Raw genomic sequence first — 11,389 nt, forward strand, 5'->3', positions numbered from 1 at the left:
TTTTCTTATCTGTTTAATGAGAATTATGTGAGAGGGACTGAGGAGTCATATAAGTTCTTGTGTCTACAGAGCCTGACATATTGCAATCATTTGGTACCTACTGTGACTGTTTTTATCATCGGGTGTCTTTTCCTGTGGATTATCAAGCCCAAGTTGGGCTCTGCTCCAAGATCTGCCAGTTTTATAAATAGAATCCACTGGGGTGTGTCTAAGTTGGGACCAAGCCCCAGTCCTCTGCCAATCAGAGAAGATTCCAGGCTGCCCTCCAGAAGGCTGCTAGGAGTTCCAGCTGGAGACAGATGTGGAGGGACGTGGAAGGAAATTTTCTCTCTTAAATAGAGGCATATATTCACGATTCTGCCAGGAAAAAAGACCCTGGCTCACTCCTTTTCATCTTTCGTGTTTCGTCTCAGATAGCTCCTTCCTCAGGGAGCTCTGCTGACTTCCCTAAGCTGGGTTAGTCGCCTCCTCTGCTCTCTCATGGCCCTGTAGGCTTCCCCATGCCAGCCTTGGCCACTCTGCCTGTGCTCCCCTCGTCACAGCCCTGACCCCACAGGCTGTCACTCTACTGATGTGCCAGTCTCCCCTATTAGACTGGGAGGCTCATGAGGGCGTAGGCCCAGAATTGTCTTGGTCACTACCGTGTCCCCAGCATTACCCAGCAAGGGGCTGGGCACAAAATGGGTGCTGAGCAAGGATTCGGTGAGTAGCTAAGGAGCCGCACTCTGCCCATGAGGGCACGGGGACGCTTGACTCTGTGGTGCCCGCCATTCCCACTCCAGGGCACACGACTGGGCGACTGGAGGAAGAACCGGATGTCGGTTTGCCCCTCGCCCCTCCGCCATGCACGACGGCCCTGAGGATTTGGGGAGCGACGCCTGCATCTGCGAGGGAAAGAGTTGGGATTCGCTCTGAGCTAAGGAACCAGGACTCCAAGGGAAGAGAAGGAAGGAATGGAAGGAAGAGAGTATCTCCTCCACCCTTGCCATCCTGTTGGTCTCCTGGGTCCGGGAGCGCTGGGCTCCGCCCTCTCCGCGCTAACACCTGGCGGTTGGGCGTGCCTCAGTTTCCCGGGGGCGGGGCGTTCCTCTATCCCCGCTCCTCCCCTTGTTTCTCTTCCTCTTTGGGGCACCCGTGGCCGCGCCTCGAGCACTCCCGGAACTGAATCTAGGTGCCGGACCGTCCGGAGGCGGGGGCCACGTCAGCGGGGCCTCCCCGGGCTGCGCGGGGTCCGGCGGGCGCCATGCGACGGGGCGCGCTCCTGGCGGGCGCCCTGGTCGCCTACGCCGCGTACCTGGTGCTGGGCGCGCTGCTGGTGGCGCGGCTGGAGGGGCCGCAGGAAGCCAAGCTCCGGGCCGAGCTGGGGACGCTGCGGGAGCAGCTGCTGCGGCGCAGCCCGTGTGTGGCGCCCCCCGCCCTGGACGCCTTCCTGGAGCGGGTGCTGGCGGCCGGGCGGCTGGGGCGCGTAGTGCTCGCCAACGCCTCGGGGTCCGCCAACGCCTCGGACCCCGCCTGGGACTTCGCGTCGGCTCTCTTCTTCGCCAGCACGCTGGTCACCACCGTGGGTACGTGAGCGCCGTCCCCGCTCCCCAAGCCGGCGAAGAGTCGGGACCCCCGCTGCGTCCGCGCCCGCTGGACACTCGGGGTCCCTCACGAAATACCCGTATCCCAACCCCCTCTGGGCCTGGGTTCCCCTCAAACCTCCCCAGCGGGGACCCGGGCCCCACAATCATGGTATCCGACCCCCTTGGGGAACCCTGGTCGGAGTCCTTCCTCCTAAACAGGAGACACCCCCAGTTCCCTTGGGACTAGGGTCCCCCTTCGAGTATCTGGAACCCCACTCCTCAGTCCCCGTGGGGACCCAGATCGCTCGGTCCCCTCTAGGCCTAGGACTGTCCTCACAGACCTCCTGCAAGGACCCTGCGCTTGAGATCCTTGTTCCCTCTGGACCCGGGACCTCTGCCTTATCCCTGGGCTGGACTGCCATCCTTTCCAGCAAGTTCTCCCGACTCTGCAGACAGGCCCTTCCAGGTTCCCCCTTGGGAACCCCCTCCCCCCAGCCTCCTCCTGACCCGGGCACACCACGGAGGACCCCCAACCTCCAGACCCCTCAGGGGTCTCTCAAGATCTTCCTCCCAGTACAGATTCCTCCGCAAGGACCTGGAGCCCCCATCCCAGACTCCCACCCCCCTGGACCTAGAACATTTTCAGCGAGGGGCCCTGCCCTTCTCCACAGCAAAGACCACCCCGTCCCTCCCTGGCCCTGTACTCCTGGGCAGGTAACCCTGATTCCAGACACAAGGCTCCTCCCTACGTGCCCCACCCTATCTTGACATCTCTCCCCTGTATTGGGGAGCCACCAAGGCAGGGTTTTCCTGCCAACAGGGACACCCGGTTCTCTCTGGACCTGGGACTCCCAAACCCGGAGCCCCAGCTGTGGACGTGTGGAAAGAGCTCGCCCTGGGGGAGCCAGAACACCCTGGGAAATCCCTTTTGTTGCCGGGCTCTGCCGGCTCCTCGGCCCCCAGACTTCCTCTTTGTCTCTTTGTTTGGGATTTGGAGCCAGTGGGAGGCTGGGGCAGGGCTAGTCCGGGCTCCTAATCCCCGCTCAGTGGGAGGCCGCTTTTGCCTTTGGAATCCCATTGTGTGGATCAGCAAACCGAGGTCCCAGGCAGCTGAGCTGCTGGACTTGTCACTGGCCCCGGAATTGGCCGACCTCCCCTGGGGCTTACTCTTCCCCACGCTGCCAGGGCTGCCCGACCTGCTTCTGGGCTTCCCCGGGTCACGTGAGCGCGTCCTCCTGTCTCCACCCAGATCCTGGCTTCTGAGAAGTCATTCCTGGCACAGCAGGTGGCATCTCTAGGCCTCAGTGTCCCCTCTCACCTGTAAAGTGGGGACAGTAACACTCCTCACTCCACAGTAGCAGTAGTGGCCTGAGCGAGCACTTCCCACGTGCTGTAACTCGCTCAACCGGGACAGCAGCCGTGCCAGGCAGGTGCCATTATCTGTCCTGTTTTTCCCACCTTGCAAACTGAGGCCCAGAAAATTTGGACAACTTGCCCAGGGTCGCACGGCTAGCAAAGAGCAGAGGGGGAGACTTGAACCAAAGCCAGCGGGCTTTTCGCCCACACAGCACGCTACTTGGCAGGAAAAAGGGTGATGTGTGCGCCGCGAAAGAAAAAATTGTCCTGACACTTGTTGAAAATGGAAAGTTATTGCAATAGAGGAGAGACTCTTCAAAGGCAGAGAGACTGAACTTAACTCTGGATCTCAGAAAGGCAGCTGGAGATTTATAGCTGACGAGCAGAGTGAGTGGGTCAGGCCGTGGAAAATTACGAGGAGGAAAGACATCAGGGTAGGGGGATTCCTGCTAAACTTGGCTTCACAATACTCTTGCCAAAGACAGGCCAGGGACTTAGCTAGCCAGAGTGGAGGGTGAGAATTCGGATGTCAAGGGTAGGAGATTCTTAGAATTCTTGCTAAAATTGAGCCAGATTCAGAGGAGCCAGACTAAAGTTTGGTCAAGGAGGGAATCTTTGAAGTGCTAATAATAAGTGATTTTTTTTTTTTTTTTTTTTTTTGAAACAGGGTCTTGCTCTGTCACCCAGGCTGGAGTACAGTGGCATGATCAGAGCTCACTGTAACCTCCAACTCTTCAAGCGATCCTCTTGGCCCAGCCTCCTGAGTAGCTGGGTCTACCGCCCACACCACCATGCTGGGCTAAGTTTTAAATTTTTTTGTAGAGACAGAGTCTCATTATGTTGCCTAGACTAGCCTCAAACTCTTGGCCTCAAGCGATCCTCCTGCCTCAGCCTCCCAAAGTGCTAGGATTACGGGTGTGAGCACCTTACTCGGCCATATTTATTGCGCCTCAGCTATTATTATCATTGTGGGTGGAGCCAGGAGCCCTGAGAAATGGAAAGCCAACTAAATGTCATTCAGAGAGACCTCTTCCCACAGTGTCCCTCGTTTTGCCCAAGACACCCAAGTCACCCAAGTCTTGGCCCTGGAATTGGTGCAGGGAGCCTTGCTGCAATTGAGGCAGGAGGGGAGGATAGTCCTACCTGGAACTGGGTCTCGGCTGGTGGGGAAGGGAACAGTACAGTCACTGTAACTCTTTCCATGCTCTTGCTAGGGGCTGTTCCCTGTCCCAACCTGGTAGGATTACTACCACATTTGAGGAAAGGGTTATTTGTGAGCCCATTTTTGCAGAGTAGAAAACCGAGGCTCAGAGAGGAGCAGTTACCTGGCCACAGTCTTTTGGATTCGGCTCTTTGAGGTAGTAAATTGAGGCTCACAGGCCCTATTCTGTTCTAACTCTGTGATTTTTCTATTTATAAGGATTTCATGTCATTTGCAAACCTGTCACTTCAGCCAGGCTGCTGGAGTTTTTCCATTAAAACTCTTGTATTAGTGAAGGTGATATCATCATAAGTGATACACCTCAAATTACAGTTGCTTAAATAAGATGGAAATTTATTTCTTGCTCAAATCCAAGGTAGTCATTCCAAGACTGAAATGGTGCTACATGGTCAGAGACCCAGGCTCTTGCTTGGTAAAAACCTCATGTTCCTCCATAACTTCTCTGTGCAGTTTCCATTCCCAAGGTCACATAATGGCCCAAGATGGCTGCTCAATTCCAGCCTTTACATCTGTGTTCCAGCCAGCTGGAGAAGGGAGGAAGGAAGAAAGATGAGCGTCCTCCTCTTTTTAAGGACCCCTCCTGGAAGTCATTTGATTCTTTCATGTATATCTCACTGGCCAAAGATTAGTCACAGAGTCACACCTAGCTGCAAGGGAGGAGGGGATGTCCTTATTCCAGGTGGCCATATGTCAGAGTTTCCTTCCTTTTTAAGGTTGAATAATATCCCATTGTATGCATGTACCACATTTTGCTTATCCATTAATCTGCAGATGGAAACTTGGGTTGCTTCCACACACTAGCTTTCTGCGAATAATGCTGCTACGAACATGGTGTACAGGTATCTCTTCGAGAGCCTGGTTTGGATTCTTTTGCGTATGTGAAAACCAGGGGATCCTTTTTTTATGGAAAACAGGTGCACAGGCACAGGTGCATGCCTGCTCCCGTATGCAACGTGTCCACACCTTACTATAGACGACAGGGCTGGCTCTGCAGTCTTTTGGGCAAAACATTTAATTGTCAGCATAAACCAGTCCCCCCACTACCCTGGTCACAGCTCTGACCCTTTGGTTTGATTTCTAAGGAAATAAAAAGAGATTTTTAAATTGCACTTTGCCAAAGTGAATCAGTCCCGCCAGGCCCTGAATTCCCCTTGATCATATTTCTGTTGGCAGAGCTCACGTCCACGCTGAACTTACTGTGATCCTGCGGTCCCCTGGGAGCCCAGTGGGGCTTGTCACACCCACTTTAGAGCAAACATAGGCTCAGAGTCAGGTGACAGCCTGCGCCCTTCATTCATTCATTCTTTCTTTTTTATAAATTTATTTATATATTTTATTCTTTTGTTGTTGTTGTTGTTTGCCCAGAATGTCCATGCTAGTGAGGTTGATCATTCATTATTTCAACAAGTATTGATCCAGTGCTCACAGGATCAATGCCCATAGCAATGACAAAATAGAGTCCCCAGCTTTCCTGGAACTGACACCAGGAGAAGGGGTGGAGCAGTAACAACCAAGCAAGCCATATGGTACGCTGGAAGGTGTTAAGAGCTATGGGAAAAAAGACTTGGGCGAGAGAGTGTTACAATTTCAAACAAGGTGGTCAGGGAAGCCTCACTGAGAAGGTGACATTGGAGCAAAGACCTGCAGGAGAGGGGAGCACGTGGATACCAGAGGGAAGAACGTTCTGCAGGGAAAGAGCAGCCCGTGCAAAGGCCCTGGGGTGGGCGCCGCGGGGCGGGTGGAGAGGCAGCCAGTGGGCTCTGGATCCATTGGAGGTTGAGTGGCGATGGGTCACGAGTGAGGAGGGGTCGAGGACGAAAGCAAGGCTCTTAGGCTGAGCGGCGGGAGGGTGGCGGTGCCATTACCTGGGACAGGAGAGGGCGTGGAAGGGGTGGGGTTGGGGATGCGGGCGGGTCTCGCTTTGGGGGACCCGCGCGTCCCCAGGGGCGGCGGCGAGCGTCTCCCCTGCGCTCCGCAGGCTACGGGTACACGACGCCGCTGACGGACGCGGGCAAGGCCTTCTCCATCGCCTTCGCGCTGCTGGGCGTGCCGACCACCATGCTGCTGCTGACCGCCTCGGCCCAGCGCCTGTCGCTGCTGCTCGCCCAGGCGCCCCTGTCCTGGCTGCGTGCGCGCTGGGGCTGGGCCCCCCGGCGGGCGGCCCGCTGGCACCTGCTGGCCCTGCTGGGCGCCACGGTGACCGTCTGCTTCCTGGTGCCCGCCGCGATCTTCGCCCACCTCGAGGAGGCCTGGAGCTTCCTGGATGCTTTCTACTTCTGCTTCGTCTCGCTGTCCACCATCGGCCTGGGCGACTACGTGCCCGGGGAGGCCCCCGGCCAGCCCCACCGGGCCCTCTACAAGGTGCTGGTCACAGGTGAGCTGGGGGCAGGGTGGGAGGAGCCCAGGGCCCCGTCCCAGCCACACCTGGGGGTGGGGGGCGGGTTCCAAGTGGGGTCCTGCCCTGGGGACCTGAGCCCCGCGAGGACTCGTGGTCCCTCCGCCGTCTATGCAGTCTACCTCTTCCTGGGCCTGGTGGCCATGGTGCTGCTGCTGCAGACCTTCCGCCACGTGTCCGACCTGCACGGCCTCACGGAGCTCATCCTGCTGCCTGCTCCCTGCCCCGCCACGCTCACCCGGGACGAGGACGATCGCGTGGACATTCTGGGTCCCCAGCCGGAGTCGCGCCAGCAGCTGTCTGCCGGCTCCCACGCCGACTACGCCTCCATCCCCAGGTAGCTGGGGCAGGTACTGTGAGGCCACGAGCACCTGGCCTGGGACCAAGGCCCACGTGACTGGAGCTGACCCCGCAGGGACATCCAGGTGCACAGGCAGGTGTTCCTGAGGTGCGGCCACCAGCCCTCCGTCCTCTGTTTTACAGCCCGGCGGGGGTGCAGGCCGGCACTCCCTGTGTCTGTGTCCCCGGCTGCACTGGGCACCAAGGTCACCTCGTCCTCCTCCTTCCCTTTCTCCCGTTTTCCGTCACACTCTCTCGCGCCTTCCCTGTCTTTCCCTCGCGCTGTCCCCATTTCCCATTCTCTCACACGTTCCATCCGTCTCTCTCTCTCTCAGCCACGGTCACTGGCCGATTCCACCAGGCTCTGGGCTCGGAGCTCATTTCAGGCACCAGACCAGTCGCCATGTCTCAGACAAGTGACATCCCCTCCCCGAGCCTCGATTTCCTCTGCTGTCACACAGAAAGAATGTACTCACTCATGCCCCAATCCCTGCTTTTGCTGGCCCCATGCGAGACAGCGCTAGGGACACGACGGTGATGGAGATGGCCCGGGGCCCCCTCCCATGGGGCCACAGTCCAGTGAGGTAGACAGACCCGTCCCCAGACAGGGACAGCCCCAAATGAGCAGGACTTCAAATGGGGAGGCAGAGCGATCACAGGTGTGACGGAGGAAACACCGGCAGAGTGGTCAGGGCCGAGGCGGGGGAAGCACGAGGAATGTGCCCAGTCCCGCCTGGAAGGTCAGGGAGGGCTTCCTGGGGGAAGAGACACCTGAACTACGATCTGAAATCTGAAGAGCAGTCAGGGCAAGAAGCTGTACCTGACTCGTCTTTCTCGAGTGTCTCTAGAGAGCAGGACCTGGTCAAGGAGCCCTGGGGCTGGGCCCGGGTGATAGAATCTTCCTGAACAGCGTGGCGGCAGGAAACTGACACAGGATGCCAGCCCGGATCCGAGTGGCCTGGGAGGTGCCACTCTTAGCCCAACACTGTTGTAACGGGCGTCCCCTCTTACTGGGCACTAACTGCACGTCTGCTCGGGGCTCCCGAGCCAGCCTGCCTGCGTCCTTGGGCTCCAATCCCAGCTCAGCCCTTGGGCGGTCACTCCACCTCTCTGGTTCCTTTCCTCCTCTGTAAAGTGGCGATCGTGACAGTACTTCTTCCAAAGACGATTCACAGAGCCTGCCGTGTTGTTCCGTGGTGCTTCCTGTGGCCAAGCCCTGTTCTGGGTAGTTTACACGAGGGAGAGGCTATTAATCATCCCCTTTCCACAGATGGAGAAACTGAGGCACAGAGAAGAGAGGTCCCTTGTCTTAGCCACAGAGCGAGGAGTGAATGACTTTCTGTTTGATTCCCCCAAGCTGGGGCGTGGGTGTGAGCCTCACCGCCCGGGCTGAGCTCCTGGCCACCACGCCCTGTGGGGGTTACACGGGGACCGGGCATTTGCGCTGGACAAGTGGCAGAGGCATGGGGAGGGCGTGCCAGGCAGAAGGAACTGTGTGCAAGGCTGGGAGGTGGGACAGCGTGGTGGACGTCAGCCTGGGGCAGGCAGTTTACTGTGACGGGAGTGTGGAGGGGTGGACAAGGGCACATCTCGGTGTCCTTAATTGACAAGCTTAGGAACCTGGCCTCTTTCTTGAGGGCACTAAAGAGCCATGGAAGGGACCAGGCGCGGTGGCTCACGCCTGTAATCCTAGCACTCTGGGAGGCCGAGGTGGGTGGATCGCTCAAGGACAGGAGTTCGAAACCAGCCTGAGCAAGAACGAGACCCCATCTCTACTATAAATAGAAAGAAATTAATTGGCCAACTAATATACATAGAATAAATTGGCCAGGCATGGTGGCACATGCCTGTAGTCCCAGCTACTCGGGAGGCTGAGGCAGGAGGATGGCTTGAGCCCAGGAGTTTGAGGTTGCTATGAGCTAGGCTGACGCCACGGCACTCACTCTAGCCTGGGCAACAGAGTGAGACTCTGTCTCAAAAAAAAAAAAAGCTACATAAGGGTTTGAAGAGAGGGTCACAGTCAGGTTCAACCCCCCACTTGCCGAGTGGAGGTGGACCAGAGGGGGAGGCCATGGGAGGGGGAGGGGTGGGAGCAAGGATTCGTAGGAGCCAAGTGGACAGGCCATAGGCCCTGAGACTCGGGAGGGACGAGGAATGGTCAGTTGTCCCTGAAATGGGGACCTGGGAGGAAGAGCAGTTCTGAGGGGAGACCTGAAGCTAGCTTAGAATATGGTGTGAGGGGCTAAAAGGACACCCAGGGGGAGGCATGGAGACTTCATGGACCCCCCGGGGCCCCAAGGCTAGAGATGGGGATGAAGGAACTGGGCTACAGTGGGTGTGGCAGCCCTGGGAGGGAGTGACCAGAGACCAGCCGTGAGTCATGAGCCCGTGAGAATTTATGTTTATATTATATCAGGAGAGATTTTGGCTGCAGGTAATAAAATCATGACTGGCCCAGGCAGAAACAATAAGATTATTGTTACATTCTAGGTCACCAGAGTAAGGGAGCACTCTGGGAGTGATACTATCCACAGTTATGGGGAGGGCTTGTGACCCCAGGTTCCCTCTGTCTGTGTTCTGCCACCCTTGGCTCCTGTGTAAGCTCCCCTCATAGTCCCAAAGTGGCTGCCATGGGTCCAGGCATCACAACTAGACATGATAATCTCTAGTGTAAGCAGTGACACTTCAACCAATGTCCTGACACCTGAGAAAAGGGCTTACAAAGGAGGCAGAAAAGGAGTAGTAGAGGAGTAGGAAAACCAGGAGGGTAAGAGTTTTTTTGGAGAGAATTTTATGGAGGGAGAACTCAACATTGTCAAATCATGCTAAAATGTCACACGAGATTTTTTTTAAAGGCAGATCAAACAAGATTATTTTAATAACCATGATGGAAAATACTTACATTGGATTTACTATGTGTCAGGCACCGTTCCAAGCCCTTGGATACATCCTGCACATTTTATAGACGCAGAAAGGAGATCCAGATATATTAAATACCTTGCCCAAGGTCTCACAGAAAGTGTAAAATTGGGATTTGAACAAGGTTTTGGTTGGCCACCTTTTCTCATAGGAGCCCACAAATATTTGCTGTCTAGCAGCCTTCTCTACCACGGTCACTGTCAACCTGAAGTCCGAGTGGGGTGGGGAGGCCGTCCCTTCCTCCCCCCACTCCCCAGGTATTTGTCGTCTTCCTCCCCTCCTTGCTTCTCCTTCCAAATTCCTCTAGAAATAGAAACCAGGTCCTTTTTGGTTCAAGACATTAAGAAAAAAAAGTACAGGCTAAAAAACTCAACAGGTACAAAAGAGTGTACAGTCATTGGAAAGTAAATCTTTCTCCCACACGCGGACTGTGTTGACGGATGTCTCAGGCCCCCTCGAAGGCATATTTCTATTCTATGTGTGTAGCAGCAACGCGCACGTGTGTGTGATTTATTTTTCACTCTGCACAAGTGGCACCTAGTGGGGTGAGGTGGCTATGATGGCAGACTGTGGAGGCAAAGTCCCTGGGTATAAATCTGAACCGTGTCCCTCCCCAGCTGTGTGGCTTTGGGCAAGTGATTGCAACCTCCTTGGGCCTCAGTTTGTTCATTTGTAAAATGGGATGAGAGATGGTAACAACACCTACCTCATAGACTCGTTTGAGAAGTAAGCACCTTAAGACCTGCACAGCCTTTAAAACAGTGTCTGGCACTTAATAAAATATTGGCCAGTTATGACTCTCATTTCTGCACCTTGTTTGTTTCACCAACGCCATGTGAGTCAGAGATCGTTCCAGAGACACACAAGTAGGTCTCATATCTGCTTGTATACCTGCAGTGCCTCATCTAGAACACGTCCCATAAATCACCCCACATCCCCTGCTCATGGATACGGGGGTGTTTCCCAGTCTTTTGCTGGTAAAGCAGTGCCGCAGTGCACACTGGGTACTTCAAGGTCTAACAAAGGCACCTCCCCCTGGTGGGGCTGCATTCCTGAGCTGGGGGAGACCCCAGTTGCTGTCTGGTGAGTCTGCAAGGGCTCAGGCACACAGCTGCTAAGTTTCTTGCTCCGGTGAAGTCACCCTTCCCTGGCCTTCGGGGTGGGCTTGGCTGGGAAGGAGAACACCTGTTTTGTACTGGACAGGGCTTGGGAGACAAGTGTCAGAGGTGTCAGAGAAAGACCTGGGCCGCCCTGCCCTCATGGAGTGCGTGATCCAGTGGGAAAGAAAGACCCACTCCCAGCCAGTCGTGGCTTAGAGTGGTCAAAGGGTAGGACAGGAGCTGGTCACGCATCACAGACAAGACGTGGAGGAAAGAAAATAGTCGGCCCAGTGACAAAGTAGGGGTGCACGGCGTGCACAGGTCTGTGGAAGAGACCATGTCTGGTTGAGGATGTTAAATCACTCTGCGTAACTAGGCTGTGCACTACAGAGGCCTATGGGGGAGGAGGGGAAGAAGAAGAGTGGGATAGAAGGACAGGGATGAGATGATGCAGGGCTCTGGAAACCAAGTGATGGAGTTTGGATGTTTTTCT

General features: G+C 55.9%; 1 protein-coding gene across 1 annotated transcript; it reads left to right on the forward strand.

The window, feature by feature from the left end:
- Window positions 1–1,127: 1,127 nt before the first annotated feature.
- Window positions 1,128–10,590, forward strand: KCNK6 (potassium two pore domain channel subfamily K member 6). Its single transcript, XM_012774748.3, has 3 exons — window positions 1,128–1,565; window positions 6,122–6,517; window positions 6,656–10,590. Exons 1-3 carry the CDS (start codon window positions 1,244–1,246, stop codon window positions 6,877–6,879), a joined length of 942 nt encoding a protein of 313 aa, XP_012630202.2. The 5' UTR covers window positions 1,128–1,243; the 3' UTR covers window positions 6,880–10,590.
- Window positions 10,591–11,389: the final 799 nt, after the last annotated feature.

Source organism: Microcebus murinus, chromosome 16 (genome assembly GCF_040939455.1).
Source record: "Microcebus murinus isolate Inina chromosome 16, M.murinus_Inina_mat1.0, whole genome shotgun sequence".
Taxonomy (NCBI): domain Eukaryota; kingdom Metazoa; phylum Chordata; class Mammalia; order Primates; family Cheirogaleidae; genus Microcebus; species Microcebus murinus.

What these genes read in the sequence shown, in the direction of transcription:
- KCNK6 (XM_012774748.3), top strand. Translation starts at nt 1,244, where the DNA reads ATGCGACGGGGCGCGCTCCTGGCGGGCGCCCTGGTCGCCTACGCCGCG. An exon ending in CACGCTGGTCACCACCGTGG is followed by an intron (nt 1,566 to 6,121) that starts GTACGTGAGCGC and finishes TGCGCTCCGCAG; the next exon opens with GCTACGGGTACACGACGCCG. An exon ending in CTACAAGGTGCTGGTCACAG is followed by an intron (nt 6,518 to 6,655) that starts GTGAGCTGGGGG and finishes CCGTCTATGCAG; the next exon opens with TCTACCTCTTCCTGGGCCTG.